The sequence below is a fragment of the Pangasianodon hypophthalmus genome, chromosome 18 (assembly GCF_027358585.1).
Source record: "Pangasianodon hypophthalmus isolate fPanHyp1 chromosome 18, fPanHyp1.pri, whole genome shotgun sequence".
Classification (NCBI taxonomy): domain Eukaryota; kingdom Metazoa; phylum Chordata; class Actinopteri; order Siluriformes; family Pangasiidae; genus Pangasianodon; species Pangasianodon hypophthalmus.
In genome coordinates, this window is record NC_069727.1 from 14852978 (window position 1) to 14879255 (window position 26278).

General features: G+C 39.3%; 1 protein-coding gene across 3 annotated transcripts; it reads left to right on the forward strand.

The window, feature by feature from the left end:
• The first annotated feature begins 3479 nt into the window (after nucleotides 1–3479).
• On the forward strand, nucleotides 3480–26233 carry LOC113531959 (rho GTPase-activating protein 8). 3 transcript variants are annotated; one of them, XM_053241639.1, is made up of 14 exons: nucleotides 3480–3852; nucleotides 7592–7991; nucleotides 9912–9990; nucleotides 12168–12293; nucleotides 14994–15081; nucleotides 15194–15325; nucleotides 15612–15698; nucleotides 15788–15886; nucleotides 18124–18234; nucleotides 19743–19816; nucleotides 20080–20157; nucleotides 21676–21804; nucleotides 22299–22402; nucleotides 24791–26233. In XM_053241639.1, the coding sequence occupies exons 3-14, from the start codon at nucleotides 9951–9953 to the stop codon at nucleotides 24986–24988; spliced, it is 1266 nt and encodes a 421-aa protein (XP_053097614.1). In that variant the 5' UTR covers nucleotides 3480–3852; nucleotides 7592–7991; nucleotides 9912–9950; the 3' UTR covers nucleotides 24989–26233. The 3 variants fall into 3 exon arrangements, with proteins under 3 accessions (XP_053097614.1, XP_053097615.1, XP_026778760.3); XM_053241640.1 differs by having other exon boundaries at nucleotides 7592–7985; XM_026922959.3 differs by lacking the exon at nucleotides 7592–7991 and having other exon boundaries at nucleotides 3482–3852.
• The last annotated feature ends 45 nt before the right edge of the window (nucleotides 26234–26278 follow it).

Consider the following 26278-nt stretch of genomic DNA (forward strand, 5'->3'; position numbering starts at 1 on the left):
TTACTTCTCCTGTTGCTCTTTGCTAGTTGCTGTGTATTGGGTATGTTACCTCGGTCTTCATTTTACTAGAACTGTAACTTTATACATTGATCTATCTTACAGTGCCTTGCAGAAGTATTAACCTCTTTAAACTTTTCCATATTTTTGCAGTATTACAACTTGGAATTGAAATAGACTTACGTGGGATTTTTTAACCATTTGATTTGCACAATATGTCTAATATTTCAAGGTGAAACATTTTTATTGTGGCACAAAGATTAATGAATGAAAAAACATTTGATGCTTGCACAAGTGTTCACCCTGTCTGCATCAATACTTGGTATCTTTGGCTGTGATTGCAGCTGCAGATCTTCTGGGATATGTCTCTATTAGCTATGCACATCTGGATTCTGTTATTTTCACCCATTCTTATTTGCAACATTGCTCAAGCTCTGTCAGATTGAATATAGACCACTGGTGAACAGCAATCTTCAGGTTTTACCACAAATTACAGGGATTGATGTCTTGGCTTTAACTGGGCCATTTTAATGCATTCAGGTTCTTGGTTTTGAACCACTCCTGTGTAGCTTTGGCAGAATGCTTAGGGTTGTTGGAAGGTGAACCTCCACTGGAGTGTCAAGTTGCTTGCAGGCTGAAAAGGTTTGTCTTCTAGTTGTGCCCTGTATTTGGCTCTGTGCATCTTGCCCTCAATCCTGACCAGTTTCCAAGTCCATGCTGAAAAGCATCCCTACAGCATACCACAACCACTACCATTTTTTCACTGTGGTGATGGTGTTGTCAAGGGGATGAGCACTGTTGGGTTTCTGCCAAACAGCACTTGGTGCCAAGGTCAAGTTCTGTTTTGGTCTCATCAGACCAGAGAACCTTTTTCCACGTTAGCTGAGTCTCCTACATGCCTTTTGTCAAACTCCAAATGGGATTTCATGTGGCTTTTTTCAATAATAGCTTAATTCTCTCCCAGTTCTGTGTAGTGGCTGACCTGTGAACAGCTTCTCCCATTTCAGTTTTTCAGCTTTTTCAGAGTTGCCCCCTGGATTCTTGTTTGCATCTCTCACTAATGCCCTTTTTACACAGTCACTGACTTTTGGTATACTTAGGTACAGTACTGAAATACAGGTTTTTTTTTTAACCTGTATTTTACTTGAGTTTTTCTTTCACCTAATGATTTTGACTTTACTACATTCTACTCACTACATTTCTCTGTAATCTTATATCTATAAAATAAAGTTTTATGTCATAACACATATCAGACAGCTTCAAGTAGCTGATCTAAATTCTTAATAAATTTATATTATAACATGTGACAGTGAGAATGAGACCTAATACCTACCACTGTAATCTACCTGCTGCTACGTGCACGATCAAGCCAGTTTATATTGTAACAACTAGACTAATAGTATTCAACTAGTTTGTATGTTCAGAGTTATTATCATACTAACTTTGTTTTAGTTAACCTTAGCTAATGCTTTCCCACATTCCTTGTTTCCATGGTGAAAGAGGCAATAATATACCATCAGTAACTGAAATGAGTATGTGATTTGAGCCATTTGCTTTTGTGAATCTTTTTGTACTTTTACTTTCATATTTTTAGTAAATGTAAGAGTTTACTCTTTTCTACTTTAACTTTATAGTGAATTATTTGAAGCTGTAATTCAAGTTTTACCAAAGTATTTACTGCATTTAGATGAGCAATTACACTTAGAATTTTAGCACTTTTACCACCTCTGCTAAATCAACATACATAATTTATGGAAAATTTAATTACTAGATCAGTAGTATACTTAACTAGTACCTAATGGACCAGCAACTCAGTGTACAACCTCAACACAAAAGGCAGCTTGCCATTTCACCACAAGATGTCAGACTTTCCCCACTTTGAGAATCTCCAGTGACAGTTTATTAAATGTATCTTATTCTTGTTCTGTTATTAAGATGCTTAAAAGGTTATCTGATCACTCAACTTAGTTTTACAAAGCTCTTTGAAAAGATTCCATGGGCTCAAGTACCGAGAGATACACAACCTAAAAAGAAATTTACATCCTCCTCCATTAGAAATGCAAAATCTATTTGTTCATTTCAATTGAGGAAAATTGCATACTGGATTGAAATGTGTTTTTGTAACAGTAGGGGGTATTCTGCTGTTGAGTCTATTTTGATATTAAAGTGTTTGCTGTCCCTTCATCATAAGCTCTCTCTATCTATTAGATTTCTCTCTATCCTGCATTCATTCTCTGTCATCCATCATTAGCAGGTTTAACTGGACCTAGGGCTGGTATTTAGGCTGGGAAAAGGTTAAAGACCAAACATGAGAGCAGAGATCCAAAGATTTGATTGACACTTGCGGCCAATTAGCAGCCGCAGCCAAGGCAAGACTGTCTGGCAAATCAAAGCAGCATTTCTGTGAGGTCAACTCCGTGATGCCAGAGCATAAAAATGTGACGGTTCATTCTTTTTCCTCTGGCTCAGCTCTTAGTGTGTTTAGTCATTTGCTTTGAGCTTTTGCCTATGGAAACAAGGAGCATATAATTCATAGTAAATTCCACCAGTAGTGTTTAAAAATAACCGGTCTTCATTTGTTTGCTAGGAATTTGAATCTGATACAAATATGAACATTTCTACCATTGTTAACATCCATGAGATCTCAAACAATGGACTTTTTACTGGTCCTAGTTGGTAGTGTAACTGAAAAAGATTACATCTACCAGTTAAGTTCTTTGGTTTGTCTCGCTGGGTGGACCTTACATAACACCTTACAACATACAGTTTCCCTTCAAAATATTAGGCTTATTAATATTAGGCACAGTAATATTCTGGCTATTTATTAGAGCCCTGGAGCTTTTTATTTCCTTAATTGTCCAACAACAGAACATTGAGCCCAAATCCACGTTAGCTATTTATAGGCCTACGTGTTTTGAGTTATTAAGGTTTGGATTAAACAAATTCAGTTAAACCCTGCTGAAAAATCCAGCTCGCTCTGGCCAGCTACCAGCTGCCAAAACAGACTGAGCTGCTCAAGAGGGTAGAGCGTCATTGCCAGCTTGTAAGTTAGTTTCAAACTTCCTTATTAGTCCAATAAACTAATCTAAAAATGCTGTGATTTTCTAATTGTCTTACTGTTTCTGTTTCTAATTGTCTTAATTGTCTTACTTACTGTAATTCCATTGCTTCACGGAACCCAGTGTCAAGGTTCTCATGGGATGAAGTTGGTGTGTTTAGAAAGAAAAAAAACACCTCCAGGACCTGAGTTTGACAAATCTATGAATGGGACTGGGTCATTTACCAGCTTGACTAGCTTGGCCTGTTTTGGCTAATAGCTGGTCTGGCTAAGCTGGATTTTTTTTTCCTCAGGGAAGTGACCAGTCAAATCAACTGACTGGTTTTCATGGGATGAATTTGGTGTGTTAGAGAGAGAGAGAGAGAGAGAGAGAGAGAGAGAGAGAGAAAAACACACCTCAAAGACCTGAGTGTGATAAACTTTTATGTGTAAACAGGAGAGGGTGATTTCCACAACACACCCACTTCACTTCCGGTTGTAAAACAATCCATGTTTGTGTTGTGTAGAGCTGTTTATTACAGTAGCTAGCGTTTCTACTCTCACTGTGCAACAGTGTACACCTGGCAACTCCAGTGCTACTACTGAAACCACATACTCCCTCTGCTGGCGCACTATTTTCACACCCTTTGTAGTGGATTAGAAGGCGGTTTGGATTTGCGCCCTAACTTCTCTTCACCACTTTTGAGGAATGTTTGGAGGAAATCTGTGAAAGAACTCGCGAGAGCAACAGCGCATGCGCAGTGCTAAGCGGCTCTCATAGGAAGTCGTGTTTCTGAGCACCTGATTCCACACTGACGGTAAGAAACTTTATTATTATCATTATTATTTTTATTATTATCATTATTTTACGTCTTTTCAGCCGAATAGCTTGTCACAGGCTTTATTTACAGGTGACAAATGTATAAAAAGGAGTTAGAAGGTTCAGAGGTGCTTTAATTCCCCACAGGACAGTATAAAGCTTTAAAAAGCAGTTTTCCTCAGGTGTTCAGCTGGACCGCTTCACTCCACAGCACTCCAGGTTTCTTAATTAAAGTTACTCAGGGTTTACTTTCACACCTGTGTAGAATATTGAATAAATAGAATAAATTTGGCCAAATTTTGTTGTTGTGCTATGCCTACGACCGAAAGTTTTTCGAATAAATGAGATGAAAAGCAGCCAGTTGAATGCTAATGTTACCTGTTCTACTTTTCTGAAACAATGTCGCACTCAGCTTGAACATGTCTTACAGTCAGTGTACAGTTCATATCAGTTAAATAGAATAGATGTTTAATTTTACAGAATAGAAAGTATACTGAAAGCTACATGTTTCAGAAGGTTTGAGTTATAGTCCCACCTAGGTGAACTTTACTGCTGCGGTTTTAACAGTATCAGAAATGGTGTGCTAGGGTGAGATGGTGGCTTAGCGGCTAGCACGCTTGACTCGCACCTGTAGGGTTGGGAGTTTGATTCCTGCTTCCACTCTGTGTGCAATACATGCTCTCCCTGTGTTTCAGGGGTTTCCTCTATATACTCCAGCTTCTTCCCCTAGTCCAAGACACACATTTTAGGTTGACTGTCATCTCTAAATCGTCCGGGGTGTGTGTGATTGTGCCCTGTGATGGGTTGGCACCCTGTCCAGGGTGTCCCCTGCCCTATGCCCCGTGTCCCTGGGATAGGCTCCAGACTCCCTACGACCCTGTGTAGGATAAGTGGTACAGAAAGCGGATGTATGTATGGATGAATAATATGCTTTGGGTCAGGAAATTAAGGGGCTAAAAGCTGGCCAGCCCGCCACTAATTTTGTAAACTATTTAGATAGAGAGATTGAAGAGGAAATTTGGTGTCACAACAGCCACAAAACAAGAGCAACAGGCAGTTCACAAGACTTTAAAAATGCACAATAAACTCACTATATACCACAAATGTTCTTCTTTCGGCTGCTCCAGTCACCACAGCGGATCATTGGTCCACATATTCGATTTTTCACAGTTTTTTCGCTGGATGCCCTTCCTGATGCAACCTTCCCCAGTTTAATCCGGGCTTGGGACTGGCACTGAGAGCACACTGTCATGTGCAACCCCAGTAACTGGCGTTGGCTTCCCTGGCCGGGAATCGAACCCAGGTAGCCACGGCAGTGAGAGCGCCGTGGCCTAACCACTAATCCTCCAAGGGCCCCACAATATGCCACAAATAAGAGGGAATAAAATATACATATAAATAGCTCATCAAGTTATTTACAGACTAAGTTTGCTGCACAGATTAACTGTATGAAATATATTACAGGTTGCCAGGCTTAAAACTGTACATTAGACATGTGCGATGAGCAGTTGTGGTAGTGTGTATAAAAATGTATTGTAGTCATAAGTAAAGTGGCAGTGCATGTGTAAGAATGTGCAGTGACCCTATGTAAAATTTGTTTATAATGCAATATGCAGTGTAGTAGTAGGCATGTCCATCGTCTCCAATGTCCGCATAGCTCCCCAACTTTGTTGTTGACTCACTGTAGAGTCGGATAGCAGGGGACGTGTCCCAGTGTAACTATTTCAGATTTCCTTATCACAACATAGAGCCATACTGTTATTTTGTCACACCCTGCCCTATCTAACTTCCCCATCCTACAGGAACTTCACCTCGCTGTCAGCTTTAATGGATCTGTCTGGGAATTTGTAAGAGCAGCAGCTTGTGCTTTCTGAAAGTCTTCTAAAAGGACGAAGGAAAGGAGAGTGAATGTTGTCCTCCGATTCAACTACAAGTTTTTAGCTCAGATTTTCTATAATGGCATTTGGGATTTGATTTGTTTTTGTATTTAAGCAGCACAATGAAACCCCAGCCTCTGAATGTGGAATGGGGTTTAATATCTTTGGGAAAACAAGGCGCTCACAAAGTGTAATCTTGAACAACCTCTAGAGATGTGCTGTAAATATGATACAAAAGAAAAATTACTAAAAAAAAAATTGTAATGATGATCAGCTCCTTGCAAATGTCAAACATAATGTCAAAAATGTTTACCTGGCCGAAGCCTGAATGCACATTAAATATGTTTATATTAGTGCTCAGCGATTCTGGTGCTAATTCGGTGGTTGGCGCTGTATTTTTATTATTCCCGTGAGAACAGCAGTTGATGTCTGAGGGCATTGCTAGCACAGTTATGATGGTGTTTAAGCCATTCTTTAAGCTACTGTGCTGCTCTCTATTTAGGTAGAGATGAAATAAGGGCTAAATTGCTCTGGTGCCGCTATCAGCAGGTTGTTGAAAGGCATTGTGGGTAATGTAGGAAACTGTTAACCAAAGTGAAAATAGACCATTTTGCACACCCGTCTTATTTTCATTAGCAGTGACTCACATAACCGTGTCATGTGCTTTCACAGCAGACAAACTGTGAGCAAAGTTCCGGGCATTAGATCATGCCTAAGTCTAGCAAATGTCCACGACTCATGACATCAGCCTTTTTGTTATTTTGTAGGCATTACTTTGTGGTAACAGACTAATTTGATTCCCTGCTGGGTTTTTGCAAAACCAATCAGTTGGTCTAGACTCTGTGTAGTTATCTTGTGTCTAATCTGTTGTGTCTCTCTGAAGCAGAAGGGCCAATCAAAAGAGATTTCACAAAGTCTCAGGACAAAAAGGAAATAAGCAATGGTTACAAAAATGAATAATATACACTTGGGCCTTGATCAGTCCAAAATCTGGCATGGAGTTTACAAAGAACTGTTACTATCCCTACGAGTGCTCTATATAGGTGCTTAGCTTAAAGAAAGCACTGCATTAACCAAAGTTAAAGCAACAGGAGGAGGGGGGGAAAGAGAGAGGGAAGAAACCAACAGAAGCTAACACTTGGTAAAGCTTCTCCTTCTGTGTTAATTGTGTAATGTTAATTACTCTGAGTTTCTAGATAATTTGCATTTAAATTTGTATATAAAAACACTGTAGGTCTCACAACCACCCCACCCTACCAGTATTACACAATTACAACTCTACTCATCCCCCTCCTCCAGTGTACCTGGTTCTATGTGATTTATGCATAATACATGTATTGTGGGGGTGGGGAGCATATGGAAATTTAACAGATGGACAGTGTGACTGTGTTATACTGTGTGTAATGAACAGATGTTGGGAACAAGCCTTCTGGGATTTTCTCAAACTGTGTGGTAGGTGCTTTAATAAAAGTCAGAAAAAACTATCCTTGATAAAGATTTTACACGTTTTCCACCTTGCCTAAAATGTAGCCAATTAGCATCAGATGTTTAGTTATAATTTGTAGAGTGAGGGGAAATTATTATTCAGTGACTTTTGTTTTTGTTATTTTATATACTTCCAGCATATGCAGTCCCCTCCGATTGGCCAATTCTATTGTTTTCACTATACACTGAAGACATTTGGGTTCAAGATCAAAAGATGAAAATGAGATGATAGATCAGAATTTCAGCTTTCATTTCCTGATATTTATATCTAGATGTGTTGTACAACATAGAAGCACCTTTTGTTTGAACCCACCTATTTTTCAAGTGATCAAGAATATTGGAAAATGTGACTGACAGGTGTTTCTTGTTGCCCAGGTGTGCCCCGTTAGATTGACTGTTTAAAAACTAAATAGCTCTGAATGTCTACTCATGGTCTGATCCCTGGGTTTCACCTGTGAAGACTGCATATGTTGTTAAAGAGAGAGCTATCTATACCAGAGAGCTATCTATGAAAGAAAAGCAAGCCATTTTGAAGCTGAGAAAAGAGGGGAAATTGATCAGAGCCATTGCACAAGCATTGGGCACAGCCAGTACAACAATTTGGAAAGTCCTGAAAAAGAAAGAAACCACAGGTGTAATAACAACCAGACATCGAACAGATCAGCCAAGGAAAACAACAGAGGTTGATGACAGACACATTGTGAGAGCTGTGATGAAAAACCCAAAAACAACAGTCAGTGATGTCACCAACAACCTCCACAGGGCAGAGGTGAAGGTATCATAATTCACTCTTCAAAGACATATGAATATTATTATGCATATAATAATATGAATATTATGTAAATGTTAAAATATAAAAGCTGTGTCCCTGGAGGACTAGTGGTTAGGCCACAGTGCTCTCACTGCTGCAGCCCGGGTTCGATTCCTGGCCAGGGAACCTACCCCAGCCACTGGGGTTGCGTGCACCAGTGTGCTCTCAGTGCTGGTCCCAAGCCTGGATAAAATTGGGGAGAGTTGCGTCAGGAAGGGCATCCGGCATAAAAAACTATGCCAAGTCAAATACTCATACCAATGATCCACTGTGGCGATCCCTAACAGGAGCAGCTGAAAGAGGAGCAACAACAACATCAAGATATGAAAGCTGAAATTCTAGTATATCGTCACATATTAATCTTTTGATCTCAAACCCAAAAGTTGCTGTTCCAATACTTTCGGAGGGGACTGGAGGTCATTGATGCACGTGGGGAGTGATGGCTAGCTTGTCTGGTCCCATCCCACAGAAGAGCTACTGTAGCACAAATTGCTGAAAATGTTAATGCTGGCAATGATAGAAAGATGTCAGTACAGACAGTGCATCACAGCTTGCTGCGTAGCTGCAGACCGGTCAGAGTGTCCATGTAGCACCTACAGTGGGCACGTGAACATGGGTGCGTCATGTGCATCGCTTACCTGGGGAAGAGATGGCACCAGGATGCACTATGGGAACAAGGCAAGCTGGCAGAGGCAGTATGTTGCTCTGGGCTGGGAAAACTTGGGTCCTGGCATTCATGTGGATGTTACTTTGACACGTACCACCTACCTAAACATTGTTGCAGACCAAGTACACCCCTTCATGGCAACAGTATTCCCTAATGGCAGTGGCCTCTTTCAGCAAGTTAATGCACCCTGCCACACTGCAAAACAATTGTTCAGGAAGTGTTTGAGGAACTTGACAAAAAGTTCAAGGTGTTGGCCTCCAAATTCCCCAGATCTCAATCTGATCAACCATCTGTGGTATGTGCTGGACAAACGAGTCCGATCCATGGAGGATCCACCTCAGAACTTACAGGACTTAAAGGATCTGCTGCTAACGTCTTGGTGCCAGATACCACAGCACACTTTCAGAGGTCTTGTAGAGTCGTGATGGGTCAGAGCTGTTTTGGTGGCACAAGGGGGACCTACACAATATTAGGCAGGTGGTTTTCATGTTATGGCCAAAAGTCTCCATGCATAGGGGAAATTAACACTTTTTTAGCAAAATGTCTTCCAAAATTTTTCATACTTAGTTTATATTATATATTTTTTTCTGATAGCCTTTAAGAATGCATTTGACAAATGAAGAACGTTTTGAAATCCTGGCACTGTTGCCAAACTTATTAACAAATTTAAAAAGACTGGAAGTGTTGCGGACCAACCAAGAAGTGGACGTCCACGAGCATCCACTGACAAAAGCACAACCGACGTGTCACAACCCGAAGTGTCCATGTACTTATTTCCCCTTACTGTAAACATTAATTGGCTTGATGTTTGCTTGTGTGTACTTGACTAGAAAACTACTTGAAATGCCAGTCAGGCAACTGAAGTAGGCCACTGAAATACAATATCACAAAAACTCTTAAATTTCTCTATCTGATTAGGATTGGCTCAAATTAATGGCAATAAAATACATTCCATTAGCTATTAAAATATAAGGGCACTTATATATTTTGTCTGTTAAATGTCATTAAGTTTTCAGGCATAAATTACCCATTTTACTGTCCCACTATTTCATTACATGCATGAAGTTGAGGAAAGAAAATGAATTATTATTCTTCCGTGTCTACCAGCAGGTTTTTAATGATTAATTTGAGAAACTGTGTTTGTGTTATTTTGTCAGATCAAAAGCAGACTTTGGTTCACTGCCAGCAAATCATATAAATTATTATTCTCTTTGCAGAATGTAACTGAGCTTAGCTGAAATCACTCGGTCTTTACAATGATCTCAGCAAATGACCTGGAACAGCTGGCCGAGATAGGTGAGTCCCAGTGTCTTTTTAGTTTTCAGCAGTTACGCCATAATTATAATAAAGTTACAATAAAGGTTGTGTTTTTTCGACACATGCAGCAGTTAAAAATGATATGATGCATTGTGTAATCAGTGTAACATACAAATAACAACATCAGAGGCATGTAAGAAATGCTCCTTTTGTTTTACACTTCTCTATTAGCTTTTTCACTCACACAAGTGTAAACAATTTCTATAGACTGTTAACAGTCTTTAGAATTATAATCTACAAAGATACCGTAATTCTGAAATGTGTAGTTAGAAAAGGGTTAATGTCGTGGCGATGCTCATAACCACAAAAATGCAAATAGACTTTTTATGCACTGCACTATCTCAAGTCAGCAGGTCCAACAGCATCTCAAGTCAGCAGGTCCAACTTGATCTGTCAACATGTTCCATGTTTCATAACTCTGCGGTCATGCTTGTAGCACAAACGTCACACATGCAGTGTGGATTGAGTGCGCAGTCGTGACCTGATTCGGCCATGGTGTATCCAGTGTGTATTCAGGGTAACCTTCAGGCTCGGAGGTATCCACTTCAAAGCCTACAAAGCATCCCTGATGTTTGGTATCAGTAAACTCTCTCATGACTCAGCTATGACCTTACTCAGATGTCTGGAAAGGAATTAGTAATCCAAGATGGCAGCAGTGACTCTCACTCCTGCCTGAGTCAGTTGTTGACTTAGTGCTAAGGAAGGAAGTAGGCCACGTGAAGGATCAAACAGTAAGCAGGCCTATTTCTCCGAAACCACATGCTGAATTCGGCATGCACCTTCACGCTGAGTCATATTTACCATCTTGTGAGAGGAACAGGTCACTCTTCGGATAATGACCTTCAAAATTGTGTGTGTGTGTGTGTGTGTGTGTGTGGAGGGGACAATGGTACACTGATAATTAAACACACAGAGGCCAGTGCATTCTTTTAGCCTCGAGTCACTAGGTACGCTCAGCAAGCCATCAGCTTCCCTAAACATTAACGCACATTGACCTTTTCAGTGAAAAATTAGTTCACACTGATGGCAGTCTAAATGAGTGGAAAACACTGAAATATATAAAAAGCCTCTTTAAGGTGGATGGCAATGTATTGTTTTTTTTTCTCCAAAAGAGGGTGCTGTAGTAAAATGTAATGTTGTGGCTCTTCCTAAACTCATTTTTTGTTCTGTTTAACCAAAGTGTTAATTTTGGAGTGTCTATAAGTGTAACAGGTAGTGGAAGGAGTTACCTAGTGTTTCGCTCTCCACCAGGACAGTCAGATAGACAGAAATGTCAGAGATGTGACTCCAGCTTATCTCACAGGCCACTGACCACCACTGGTCATTTCCTTATTTTTTTTAATTTATTTTTTTTTTTTTTTAAAGCAGATTATATTTATAGCCCTCTTTCATGTTCATCAGTAAGTAAATACTGATTCACCACACAGATAGTGGAAAGTTTCTGAGGCTTAAATAATAGGACTTCCTGTGAATGAAAGAAATGTAAACAGAGTAGAAATTTTTTTCACTTCATGTTCGTAATAGTCATTCCAGAATGGCATTTTTTTTTTTTGTCTGGAATAAAATTCATGAAAGTCATCCAAATGAATTCTTTGAAATGTAGGTTCCAGAAAAGGAGAAAGACCCCCCTACATTTTTTACTCTCATTAAGAAATCCATATCTGATTAATATTCATATTGAAAATGCCCTCAACCCTGCATGTTCTCATCTGCTTTGTTACTAAACCACTGTTTATGTCTTGTGTTGGCATAATTGCACATGTTTGACTCCTATATTTTATGATGCAATAGCACCTACCCTTCCTGTGTTCAGTTAATTCCATCAAAAGGACATAATCATAAACATGTTGTATAACTTTGTATAGCTTCATATTGTTGTAAGACCTTGAAATACAGTCAGATAATTTGACACCAGTGAGACCAGTACTACAGTTAGCTGTAATTTCTCCTCAAAATCTTTTAAAGGACAAAAGATGTGATAAATTAGTTTATGCCTGCAATATCATGGTAGTGTGTTATGTGCATTTGTCCTTTTCGCAAGGATATTACTAAACATGATACAGTAATATTTGACCAGACAAAGTAAGATCTAAGAATATCTTCAGATGATGTCTGATATCACAAGCTAACCCTGAAGGGCTTCATTCTTTTTTTAGAGCTACAGAAGGAAGAGGAGAATCAGGGGCAATTGTGCCCTTTAGCGCCGCCCAGTGGCAATGCTTGTCAAGACATATCACATCCCTATTATGATGTAGCGAGGCACGGCATCCTCCAAGTTACAGGTAACAACTTGATATGCTTATGCTTATTTCCATTGCATTCCCTCAGCATTTGCATTACATTACAGACGTCATGGCCATTTCTGCTCAAGTTATTTCCTTTAATGATAAAGGTCAAGGCTTTCCTGGTTTAGTCAGTATGTATCACTATGACTCCTTGGTGGATAAAATGTGTCTGTGATGGATTTTTAAAGGAGTTTGACTAATAAACAGGTTTTATTTAGCATTTGAATGCATCAGAGGCAACATTTTCCATGTTCCATTATACATGCATTTCCACGTTATTTCTAACAAAATGCCGTTAACAGTGTATTTCTGTAACCACATGGTCGTGTTGATTCTTCATGATTCTTTTTTGAAGAGCACCATGCCAGAAAAATTACATATCTCTGATGTAAGGTTGTGGCCTGTATGAATTGAACACAGTTTACACCTGTTATTTTCATGCCTTTCATTACTAGATTGTGTTTTGATAAGATTTTAACAACATGATTTTATACTTCAGTCAGATGCATCTCCAGTTATTCAGTTTGAAATTCAGTTGCGTGTGATTGGCAAATCAACGAACAAAACTTGACAACCAACTTCCTACTTCTGCATTTTCAATTGATTTGGATGGATGACGATGGATTGTAGATAAAATATATATATTGTTTGTTTTTGTTTGTTGTTAACTTTCTATAGGTCACCAAAACCTTGCTGTTGATGGACCATGTGCATGGTGTATTGTACTATGAAGGGTTTTGGTTATCAACGTACACTTACACTAATATACCAGTTGCTTGAAAAAAGAGGCTCAGAGCAATCAGATCTAAATCCTTTTTAAATCTTGGGTGCATTTACACTTTCATTTTTTTTCATCGATATTCCTTTATCCAGATATAATCCTGCTGCTCAGAATGTATGAAGCTTGAAAGCTGACAAATATACCGCCCCCTCCGAAAGTATTGGAACAGCAAGGCCAATTCTTTTGTTTTTGTTATACACTGAAGACATTTGGGTTTGAGCTCAAAAGATAAATATGAAATGACAGATCAGAATTTCAGCTTTTATTTCCTGATATTTACATCTAGATGTGTTGCAGAACATAGAACATGGCACCTTTTGTGCCAGACCACCCAATTTTTAGATGAGCAAAAGTATTGGAACAAATAGTCTTAAAGTAAATAACACTTAATATTTGGTTGCATATCCCTTGCTTGCAATGACTGCATCGAGCCAGCGACCCACTGACATCACCAAACTGTTGCATTTTTCTTTTGTGATGCTTTTCCAGGCTTGTACCACGGCTTCTTTCAGTTATTGTTTGTTTTGGGGGGTTTCTCCCTTCAGTCTCCTCTTCAGGAGGTGAAATTCTGCTTAGTTGTTTGGGTTAAGGTCTGGTGATTGACTTGGCCAGCCTAAAACCTTCCACTTTTTCCGCTGATGAAGTCCTGTGTTGTGTTGGCAGTGTGTTTTGGGTCATGTTCTTGCTGCATGATGAAGTTCCTCCCAATTATATTGGATGCATTTCTCTGTAAATTGGCAGACAGAATGTTTCTGCAGACTTCTGAATTCATTCTGCTACCATCAGGAGTTACATCATCAATACAGATTAGTGAACCTGTTCCAGAAGCAGCCATGCAAGCCCAAGCCATGACACTACCTCCACCATGCTTGACCAATGAGCTTGTATCTTTTGGATCACGAGTAGATCCTTTCTTTATCCACACTTTGGTCTTTCCTTCACTTTGGTAGAGGTTAATCTTGGTCCTCGAACTTTTCTGGATCTTCTCTGTATTTCTTTGTGAATTCATACCAGACCTTCTGATTCTTACTGCTGATGAGTGGTTTGCATCTTGTGGTGTGGCCTCTATCTTTCTGCTCTCAAAGTCTTCTTCAAATGGTGTATTAGGACACCTTCAATCCTGCCCTGTGGAGGTTGTTGGTGATGCCACTGACTGTTGTTTTTGGGTTTTTCTTGAAAGCTCTCACAATGTTTATCATCAACTGCTGTTGTTTTGCTTGCCAGACCTGTTTGATGTCTGGTTGATGGTTCTCTTGTCTTCACTTCACTTCATGGACACGAGTGTAGCAAAAGACTGTGATTGGCTAAATGCTGATTTTGACCACTCTGAAAGTGTCTGCCTTTTCCTGGGAATCCAGGATGCTTCACTTTTGGCCCAATTTCCATTAAGTCTGTATTTTTGAGATTTGTATTTAGCATTCTGATTTATTGATATCTCAAACCCATAACGCCAAATATTCAAATGATGTTTTTGAGGGAAAATCTTAGCAGAAATGGGAATTTATTAAATACACCACAGAAAAAAGACATTTAATTTTTTATATAAGTAAAGTATGCAAAATTCATATTTAAATACTTTTGTTAGCTTCCAAGATCCATAGAAATACATGAAGCAATAAAGTGTAAATGAGGTCAGTATGTTTTTTTCTTAAAGCTGATTAAAATAATTCATTCAAATTGCATTGTATTTTAATTCAAAAGCAGAATTAACTCCTGTCTGTTGATGATTCTTGGACTCTTCTGTTTTAGCTGACTAGTTTTAACAGCACAGTGTCAGCATTAACAGGAACCTCTGGAATAATACTATATATATATATATATATATATATATATATATATATATATATATATATATATATATATATATAATAATATGTGTGTGTGTGTGTTTGTGTGTGCGTGCGCATGTGTTTTAGGTGATGATAATTATGGCAGAAAGCTGATTATTTTTAGCAGTTGCTGTATGCCCCCATCACATCAGCTCAATCACCATCGTCTACTGGAGTGAGTACGGTTAGAGTTCTATTTAACACAATTTAGGTTCTCATTCTAATCCTTATTTCTCTGTTGAAAAATATGTAGTTTTTTGTAATGTTTTGTTTTGGCTGTTTCACAGGTATATGAAGTATACACTGGACCAGTATGTTGAGAGTGACTACACAGTAGTTTACTTTCACTACGGCTTACGCAGCATCAACAAACCCTCCCTGAGCTGGCTCCGAAACGCCTACCGGGAATTCGACAGAAAGTGAATAACTTAAATGCCTTCACCGATCTGACTAACTAGTCCCTAGAGGTCTTTCGTCTCAGATGAAACAGTCGACCAGCAGCACAGAGCATGTCTGAGCCCGGAGTTAATAATTTAGTTTCCATAATGAGGCAAATTAGAGAAAATTTCCGAGTGTGGAATAAACTGTGATGTGTCTGTCTTAAGAGATTTGGCTAGACGAGTTTGGATTTGGTATTCCCCTTTTGGTTTTATTTCTTTGTATTGCTAAAATGTTTTTCTTTATTTTCATTTGCAACTATTCCAGGTATAAGAAGAATCTTAAAGCCCTCTATGTTGTCCACCCCACAAATTTTATCCGGATTCTTTGGAACGTATTCAAACCTCTTATAAGGTAGACACAGATCATATTATCCATTAAGCTGTTCTAATTGTATCCGTGGTATTTACATATTTACGTGATCTTTATCTTCTTTCACCTAGCCACAAGTTTGGTAAGAAGCTAACCTATGTGAACTATCTGGCAGAGCTAAGAGAACATGTCAACTATGAGCAGCTCATCATCCCACATGCTGTATTAAGGTCTGATGCACGGTGTGATGTTAATCAGAAGTAGATTTAAAAACATTGTTCTTCATTATATGAAAGTGCACAATGCAATGCCTTTGTCTTTTTAAACACCATCATTGTTGACACTCCATTTACTGACAAAAAATATGGAATGTACTGTGCAAACTTAGAGTACACACAGCAGGTTGAACATTATTTTAGACTAACATTTACATTTACTCAGCCTAACTGGGAAAAGAACAAGCAGAGCCCAGACCTGACTGTGTATATTATGAATATTTATATGATCAGACTCACAGTGGAGGGTTCCTGCTGAACCTCTGGAACAAAAACCTAAGTTGAATCAGATATTTTTTAAACTCCTGTTTGCATGTTTTTATGATGAATATGGTTGAAGACCCTGACCCAGTTAAAATGAAACTAGTCAATCATGGGTGTCTGTGAGCTCATGCATGTGGAACAGGGTAGATGGTCAAAAAGATGTGGTTGATTGGCTTCACATACACTATTTTACCAAAAGTATTCGGTCACCTGCCTTGACTCACATATGAACTTAAGTGCCATCCCATTCCTAACCCATAGGGTTCAATATGATGTCGGTCCACCTTTTGCAGCTATTACAGCTTCAACTCTTCTGGGAAGGCTGTCCACAAGGTTGAGGAGTGTGTTTATAGGAATTTTTGACCATTCTTCCAAAAGCGCATTGGTGAGGTCACACACTGATGTTGGATGAGAAGGCCTGGCTCTCAGTCTCCGCTCTAATTCATCCCAAAGGTGTTCTATCGGGTTCAGGTCAGGACTCTGTGCAGGCCAGTCAAGTTCATCCACACCAGACTCTGTCATCCATGTCTTTATGGACCTTGCTTTGTGCACTGGTGCACAGTCATGTTGGAAGAGGAAGGGGCCCGCTCCAAACTGTTCCCACAAGGTTGGGAGCATGGAATTGTCCAAAATGTTTTGGTATCCTGAAGCATTCAAAGTTCCTTTCACTGGAACTAAGGGGCCAAGCCCAACTCCTGAAAAACAACCCCACACCATAATTCCTCCTCCACCAAATTTCACACTCGGCACAATGCAGTCCGAAATGTACCGTTCTCCTGGCAACCTCCAAACCCAGACTCGTCCATCAGATTGCCAGATAGAAAAGCGTGATTCATCACTCCAGAGAACGCGTCTCCACTGCTCTAGAGTCCAGTGGCGGCGTGCTTTACACCACTGCATCCGACGCTTTGCATTGCGCTTGGTGATGTGTGGCTTGGATGCAGCTGCTCGGCCATGGAAACCCATTCCATGAAGCTCTCTGCGTACTGTACTTGGGCTAATCTGAAGGTCACATGAAGTTTGGAGCTCTGTAGCAATTGACTGTGAAGAAAGTCGACGACCTCTTTGCACTATGCGCTTCAGCATCCGCTGACCCCTCTCCGTCAGTTTACGTGGCCTACCTCTTTGTGGCTGAGTTGCTGTTGTTCCCAAACTCTTCCATTTTGTTACGATAAAGCTGACAGTTGACTGTGGAATATTTAGGAGCGAGGAAATTTCACGACTGGATTTGTTGCACAGGTGGCATCCTATGACAGTTCAACGCTGGAATTCACTGAGCTCCTGAGAGCGGCCCATTCTTTCACAAATGTTTGTAAAAAACATTTTATACACCTGTGGCCAGGCCAAGTGATTAGGACACCTGATTCTGATCATTTGGATGGGTGACCGAATACTTTTGGTAATATAGTGTATCTCATAGGAAGCATGCGTTATCCTTCACCCTCCCCAGTTGGTAGCTGTTGTATGCTAGAGGTGATCTGGCTGGAGGCTGGGAATTGGCAGGTGACCAAATTGGGGAGATGCTTTTAATGATTTTTAATGGTTAACCATTAGTAATTAGTTTATAGTTTATATAGTTTATATGTTCCTTGACAGAACACAGATCATGCACATGAACATAGGAAGCAATTTGTGTTAAATCCTGCCAATGTTGCATATTTTGACAGCAGAAGCTTGCACAGACTTGACAGATTTTCAGAAGGATGTCTGTATCAGCTCAAATACTATATCAGTATATCAGAAATGTGACAAAAAAAGGAGCAGTGCATCTGTACACTTGCACAGATGTGTAGTCAGTGTCAGGATTTTCAATACTACAGAGAGACACTTATTGTATTTGGTTTATTAGAATTTAAGAAATTATTGACTTCAAAGACATGCTATAGGTTTAAGCTAATATTTAGCTAATATTTAACTATTGTGATCAGGCATGATGAAGAGCTCTGTGCTGCTCTGAAAGGAGGACCAGCTCTTCCAGCGAAGACTCCGCCCCCTAGACCTCCTCTGCCCACACAGCAGTTTGGCGTGAGCTTACATTAGTGAGTAGATTCATCATAATTTGTGGTGAACATGAAAATCTCTTTGCTGTTAAGGTACAGTCAAGTCCATAAGTATTTGGACAATAACACAATTTTCATCATTTTGCCTCTGTACACCATCACCATGGATTTGAAGTGAAGCAGTCAAGATGTGATTGAAGTGTAGAATTTCAGCTTTAATGCAAGGGGTTTAACAAAAATATTGCATTAACCATTTAGGAATTACAGCCATTTTTTACAAAGTCCCCCCATTTTCACAGGCTCAAAAGTAATTGGACAAACTAACACTCATAAATATTAGGATTATTTTTAAAACTTGGATGCAAATCCTTTGCAGTCAGTGACTGCCTGAAGTCTGGAATCCATGGACATCATCAAATGCTGAGTTTCCTCCCTTGTGATGCTTTGCCAGGCCTTTAGCCTTCAGTTGCTGCTTGTTTGTGGGTCTTTCTGCCTTCAGTTTTGTATTCAGTAAGTGAAAAGCATGCTCAGTTGGGTCGAGGTCATCGGACATTTAAGAACATTTCATTTCTTTGCCTTAAGAAGCTCTTGGGTTGCTTTCGCAGTATGTTTTGGGTCATTATCCATCTGTACTGTAAAGCGCAGTCCTATCTGTTTAGCAGCATTTGACTGAATCTGAGCAGAAAGTATAGCACTATATGCATCACAATTCATCCTGCTACTTCTGTTAGCAGTCACATCATCAATAAACACCAGTGACAAAGTTCCATTGGCAGCTATACATGCCCATACCATAACACTGCCTCCACCATGTTTGACAGATGATGTGGCATGCATCAGAACTGGTCAGGCTTTTTTTTTAGCGAGGTCTAATCTGGCCTATCTGTTCTTTAGTATTACCAGTGGTTTGCATCTTGAGGTAAACCGTCTGTATTTACGTTCATGAATGCGTCTCTTGAATGTAGACTTTGACAACGATACACCTACCTCCTCCAGAGTGTTTTTACTTGGCTAGGTGTTGTGGTTTTTCTTCACCACAGCATTCATCCACTTTTGTTGTCTTCTGTGTTCTTCCAGGACTTTTGGTGTTGCTGAGCTCTCCAGTGCATTCCTTCTTTTTTAAGAATGTACCAAATTGTTGATTTGGCCACTCCTAAAGTTTCTGCTATCTCTCTAATAGGTCTTTTGAGCCAGTGAAAATGGAGGGACTCTGTAAAAAAAATGGCTGTAATTCCTAAACAGTTAATGCAATATTTTTGTTAAACACCTTGAATTAAAGCTGAAAGTCTACACTTCAGTCACATCTTGATTGCGTCATTTCAAATCCATTGTGGTGATGTATAGAGGCAAAATTACAAAAATTGTATCACTGTCCAAATACTTATGGGCCTGACTGTATATTGACTGGGTGATTGTGATTAAAAAGGTTACATTTTTTTTGAAGCCACTTATTGATTTCACCAGAAATCTGTGTATTGTTATATTTTATTATTTAGTGTGTCTGTGGGTTAAAGGCACACATTTGTTTTTAAATATATATTTTTCAGCATTCGAGAGAAAAACAATGGTGTATTGATTCCTCCTGTGATGTTTCAAACTGTGTCCTACCTCAAACAGAAAGGTAAGATCAGAAATAATAGGAGTAGGCTGATTGGATACTAGATATTGGATCTATTACTGTTTTGACATCTTCATTTACCATCTGCTCACATCTGTATTCAAACAGCGTTTCCATTTATCACATAAAACGCTACTCAGAATGAGCCCCTACAAGGGCACATTTCAAAACACAAGCTCACTCTGTCTGTCTCCTCTCTCTCTCTCTCCCTCTCTCTCTCCCTCTCTCTCTCCCTCCCTCTCTCTCTCCCTCCCCCCTCCCCCCAGGGCTGAAAACAGAAGGGATCTTCCGAAGGTCTGTCAGAGTGCAGCTCATCAAGGACATCCAGAAACTCTATAACCAGGGTGAGCTCTTCCTCCCTCTCTCTCTCTCTCTCTCTCTCTCTCCTTTCCTCTCCCACAGCCACCAAAAGGAGATCAATAAGGCTCAGTCTCCTCCGACGATTCTTGATAGCATCACAGGCAGCACGTCGCCTGCAGAACTCCCCATTAAGATAGTGTCCGTTTCGACTTTCCACTTCATTAACTCCTCCAATTACCTGTGGAGATCTAACACAAAATTCTTAATATGCTTCTCAGCTTCGAGGTTATGATTATATGTATTATTTTTATTGAGACACTTTAATTGTGTTTAATACAGAAAGAAGACAATAGTGAGTCCCTTTTTTAACTTAAATGTCCAGTTGTTATAAATAACTAATCATGTTCTGTTTCCTTCCAATAATGTGTAAGAGTCCAGTCCCAGAGGAGAGCTCTATCAGTCAGCAGTATCATTTCTCATGTTTGCACTTTTACTCAATCTCATTTGTGCTTTCAGTCTGCTGCCTTTGTCCTTTTAAACAATAGCTCCGTTGAAGCATATCTCTTTACAAAAAACTTGCTTCGCACAATATATTGCTGCTTAAATGAAGTGTTTATAACCTGTAGTTCTTTTAGGAAAAGAAAAGAGGAAAGGAAGCCATTCTTTATTAAGCCAAGCAAAGATGGTGTTCTGTTTAATAAAGAACAAAAGGGAAGCACTGGATATCGTTGGCTCTATTTGGAGCAGCTGTGCAGTCATTTTAGTTTCGTGGATATTTTATTAAAGCATATTAAATATATTTATATGGAAATATTGTGATGTGCTCAGGGGTTGTGGTGCTAATTTGTTGCTGTGCTGCACTGATATCACAGGGGGACATTGTTAGTGGTGTTTAGGAGGAAAAAATTAAATGAACTCAAACATAAGTAATAACGGTCAGATTTTACTGTTAGCTCCTAAAAACAAAAGAGCAAGAGCTTTTTTTCTCACTCACCATTTTCCAGGCCTGTGTAATGTCATTAATGAGAAAATCAACGTAAAAATAATGGAGAGAGCAGACATTGGACTGGAAGTTCCAAATTGCAATGCAGCTATACAAAACAGTTACTCAAAGTTATGGCAGAGACTCGGCTATCAATGAGATGACAACACGATGGCACTGACAGAGGTATTAGCATGAAAGTTGAGACTTTGGAAGCTAATCTGTTTGAGCAGAGTGTACAGAAGAGGAAGTGCTGGACAGACTAAAGGACTGCTGCATCACTGTATTTAAGTGGAATTACTTTTTACTGTATTGCTCCATGGTTTGAAAGTTGGGGAAACATGTGGTATAACATTATAAAGTTATGTGTTTCAAATGTTTATTGACCAAGTTAAACATCTGGTTTTCTTCAGTACATTAAAAGGTATCAAAAGTCTTCTGAGTGGTAATTACAGATGCTGTGGATAGAAATGAGGTTGAAATCTACTGCACTATTCTTTTAACAGAATGAGTCCACTGTGCAATAAATTTTGATTTCTCTCCCTTCCTCCTCCCACTTTCTCCCTCTGTTTTGCCTCAGGCAAGCCGGTTAGCTTTGAGCAGTACTCTGATGTTCATGTTCCTGCTGTGATCTTGAAGACGTTTCTCCGGGAGCTGCCAGAGCCTCTGCTCACTTTCACATTATATAACCAGATACAAGATCTTACCAGTGAGTTTTTAAAGGCTTTAATCTAACTCGCTGCACTACATTTTAACTCACAGTTAAGAGAGAGAGATACTGAGTAACAAATATAGCTAACAGCAGAGATATGTGCTACTATAGATCACCTCCATGCCACATGATTAAACCTGTTGGATTCAGAAACCGTTTAACTTTTTCCTAGATGAAGGTTCTGTGTCCAACATTCAGTAAAGCTCAATCTGCTCCAGTTCTCCCAAAGGCTGGCCCATTTATCCTGTATTAATAATTAATTTGTCACTCAGCCAACTAAATACCAGGTCTATGGGATGTGACAAAGGCAAGTAAATGGAGTTCAGTGAGATAAGCGTCTTTGTATCCTCTGGAGGTAACAGCAATAATCTCGGCTCATTTTACACTGCTAGAAATAACACAGGTCTTTGGTGTATTGTGAATGGTGAAATTATTTATTAATGTTTCAGTGGGAATATCTGGCTTTTGTAAAAAGGCAATGTTTTTCACAGAGGTGGAGAGCAGCTTGCGGGTTTCAAGGTGCAAGAGCATTGTGGAGTCGCTTCCAGAGTACAACTTCATCGTGGTCAAGTACCTCATCTGTTTCCTGCATATGGTAAGGGGATACACTGCAGGTCTGGCTGCACCTACTGACTCCTGAACAAATTATTTTTGCTTCTGCACTTCCATGCACATCCAGCAATAGTAACTTTTTTCCACAATAAACTATACTTCCATACACATGTTTCTGTAGAATAGAGAACTTTCCTCTATACTAGGCTTTTGAATCCAGTCTGATTCTGTTAATACACTAACTGATAGCTCAATCATTAAAAAAAAGTTCATCACCCAGGATAGGTCAACTTTATAATACTAAATTAATAGAAGAATAACAGCCATGTAAACCTTTATGCCTGATTTTCACTATCAGAATCAGCAAATGCATTCTGCATGATGTTCTCCTTATGCAGTGAAACTGCTGTGTAAGGAAAACACAGGTTACATTACAGAGTCAATCTGTTTAAATTAATTGTGAGGTTGGATGGGCAGATACAGGTTATGGACTGACCTCAGTATTACGTTTTAAGCATTTAATATTTGTCACACATGCTGGGTAACATTCCTGACCCTACTGCAGTCACAAACTGTTCTTTTTGCTGTCCGTTTAAAAATCACACTGCCATGGCATTTTGCTGAGACAGAAATAATTTAAAACACATCAGTGTGATTAAAAAGATGAATGTACTGACCAGACTTGCACGCTGCATGTTATGGTAAAGTTGGCACTAAATCTTGTACCACGCATGCTCATAACTTAAGATCGGATTACAAGTCATGAGCATATAAATGAATCTAAACAGTTCATTCAGAATCTGCAATCAGAATAAATACATGTACAGATATTCATCAAGCTAAATGTAAACATAGCGTGTGTTTTAGGTTAACTGAAAATGCAGTACAAACTTTGAATGAGGTAAATGTAACAGTTTGTATAGTAAGTGTGGAAAAATGCATATCTCGTGTTCTTGGGCTGTGAAAACAGTTCATACCAGGGGAGACAGTATAAATTGCTTCCTCTAAGATATAGGTTTCCGACACTGGTCCTGGAGTACACCAGTTCAGAAAGGACTGTTAATTATCCCTTCTTAAAATGCAGAAGTGGGTGTGTTAGAGCAGTATAAACACTAAAATGTGTAGGACTGGGGTGTACTCCAGGACCAGGGTGGGGAATCTATTCTTTAGATTAAGCAACCTGTGGTAAAAGATACATGTTATTTCCCAGCACTCATGCACAAGTCATCATCATCCTTAAATCACTCAGGCAGATTTGTAGTTCACTGAGGCTGACATTCACAATTTCAGTGTCTTCATGTTAATGTGAAGCTGCATGACCCCCCTGTGCAGCGAAACAGAGTAATCTTCTTGCAGACATTCCCAGGGGCATCGTTACTCACCACGACATGCAAATGTTTAATCAGAGAGAACGGAGTATAATTACTTACAATGAACCCCTGCACATCTCAGGGCCTTTAACATACAAACCACCCAAACCGAGCAGGTGCTACAGTTCTCTGAGCTGGTACTAACAGATGGAAAAATGTACATGTTACACATTGTATAGACCAAAGTCTTTGTAAAAAGAACAAAGTCTGTATATAATTTTCTAATAAGCTGTATGCTATATGAAATTTCATGATCATGCACTATCTACCCAACCTATACGTGGAGATAATTGCCCATGGATAATTCTAATCTAATCAACCTGCATTGGAGATAAGCATGAAAGCTACATATAGTCAAACAACCAATACATTTGCTGTGTCTCAATTCGCCTACTACTCGTCCTAAATAGTATCCGAGATTAGAATTAGTGTGTCCCAAATCATAGTATGTTGAAATAAGTATCCCAAAAAACACCAGGATGCTCTATATCCAGTAGATTTTCGAAGTGTGGATCCATGGACACTTTTTCAGCTAATATTACCCACAACTCCTTGCACAAGGGAGGAGTTTTGTGACAGTTTGCTTCACCAAATTCAAGTACACATTTCAGAGAGGTGTAAAAATAAATCAAGGGAATGGTGAATTAAATTATATAGTGAATATAGCGAATTATATAAGGAATGTGACGTGATGGTTTAATGAGTGTGAAAATGAGGAAAATCATATGCTCTGGCCTTCACTGTCACCAGATCTCAACTTGTAAAAAGAAAGTGTGAACCCAGAATTACAGCATTTACGTCATTACGAGCTTTGTGCATGTCTTTGTTTTGTTAGCAACAAGCTAGCCAGCTAACATTAGTTATTAGTTTAGGATGCATTTACTTTCTATATTGGAGTGTCTGTACTGATTGATCTTCACACTGAATTATTACTACTATAAACACATTTAAAGTAGTGAAGTGTGAATATTTTGTTTACTGTAATGGTACATCTACAAAGTGCACTTGTATGGTAGGTGAACTCGAATAACTACATTGTCACTGCTTTTCTCTCTCTGCAGGTGTCTCAGGAGAGCATCTTTAATAAGATGAGCTCCTCTAACCTGGCGTGCGTGTTTGGGGTGAACCTGGTGTGGCCTCGTCATGGCGGTGTGTCTCTGAGCGCCATCACACCGCTCAACATATTCACAGAGCTACTCATCGAGCACTACAATGCCATCTTTAGCTCCCACTGCCCTCCACAGCAGGTACTGCCCTGACTGCTCCACACACTCCCACTACAGCTCACAGCAGGAAGCCTAACACCTGGCCTTGTTATTATTGCCTGTGCCACTGATATGATGTATCGACTCTCAGTGACCTGTGGAGTCACGGGGGAAAAAATTTACTCTATAAGCTTATTGTACTGCAGACCAAAACACTAAGACTGCACATAGTGTGTACTACTTTAACACTACAACACAGAGAATGTCTTTTGTTATGCTGAATATATTTACTTATGAGTGTCTCATAAGTCAAGTCAAACACACTGAGCACCGTTACCACCAATCTCTTTGGATTTATTATAAACGAACGATAAGATACAGGGCTAGCAAACATTACATTAATGCCATATACATTAATATCTCTATGCATATTGCTTCTAAATAGCATTAATCATACAGTTCCTCACTCAAGTACTGATATGTGGCTTAAAATGTTTCTTTTAACGCGCACACACACACACACACACACACACACACACACACACACATCTTTAGCCATGAACACAGACGCACCCACGTTGACTGTGTAAACACACAAATCAAAGCAAATTTCCCTAAATTACAACTGCACTCAAGATTGCCATGGCAACCGTTCGCTGGAGGCAGCAGAGATCATCTTGAAGGCGTGAATTGTAACAGCATTGAGCTGTTATGAAATAACAATATTCCATTTTTATGCTTCACTGGTCTTTTTTTATTAAATTTTACATTCCACTAATGAGATATGTAGACCATGTGTGTGACCTGATGCTGGATAATCAGTGTAGGATAGCTGGCTGCTCAGTACTGATCTATATTTTTCTCATCCTTCAATATTTAGTTCATTTGACTAACACCCTCTGCTCATCTAGCACACACATTCAGGGTAAAAGTGCAATCGTGTGTCTGTACTGAGGTCAAAGACTCTTTAAACCCCTCCTGGAGCCACACAGACTGTTATTATCGGTTATCAGCCAGAATTTGATGCTTGATAAGAAAAAATGAAGGTTATAGGTTATAAAAGATTATTTTCTTGTAGGATTTGTTACAAGGCTTAGTGCAATTAGCAATGGAATTGCTAATGTAATTAAAATGTAGCTTATTTGTATATATTTGTGTCTGGTTTTATCTCAAATTAATATACCTGTACTATACTCTGACATTGTGGATTCATTCCTGATACTAATGTGTTAAGCTATTTTAACAAAAAAAGTCAACAAAATGAGGAAAAGTTAATAAAGTTTCTCACAACAATCCTCACATCATTTGTGAATGTTGTCCACAGCCAAAGATTTTTTTCCTGCT

Excerpts from the sequence above, each read along its gene's own strand:
- LOC113531959 (XM_053241639.1), top strand. The coding sequence starts at position 9,951 with ATGATCTCAGCAAATGACCTGGAACAGCTGGCCGAGATAG. Across the intron at positions 15,699-15,787 it reads GTATTCAAACCTCTTATAAG|CCACAAGTTTGGTAAGAAGC; the intron begins GTAGACACAGAT and ends TCTTTCACCTAG. Across the intron at positions 18,235-19,742 it reads TTTGGCGTGAGCTTACATTA|CATTCGAGAGAAAAACAATG; the intron begins GTGAGTAGATTC and ends TATATTTTTCAG.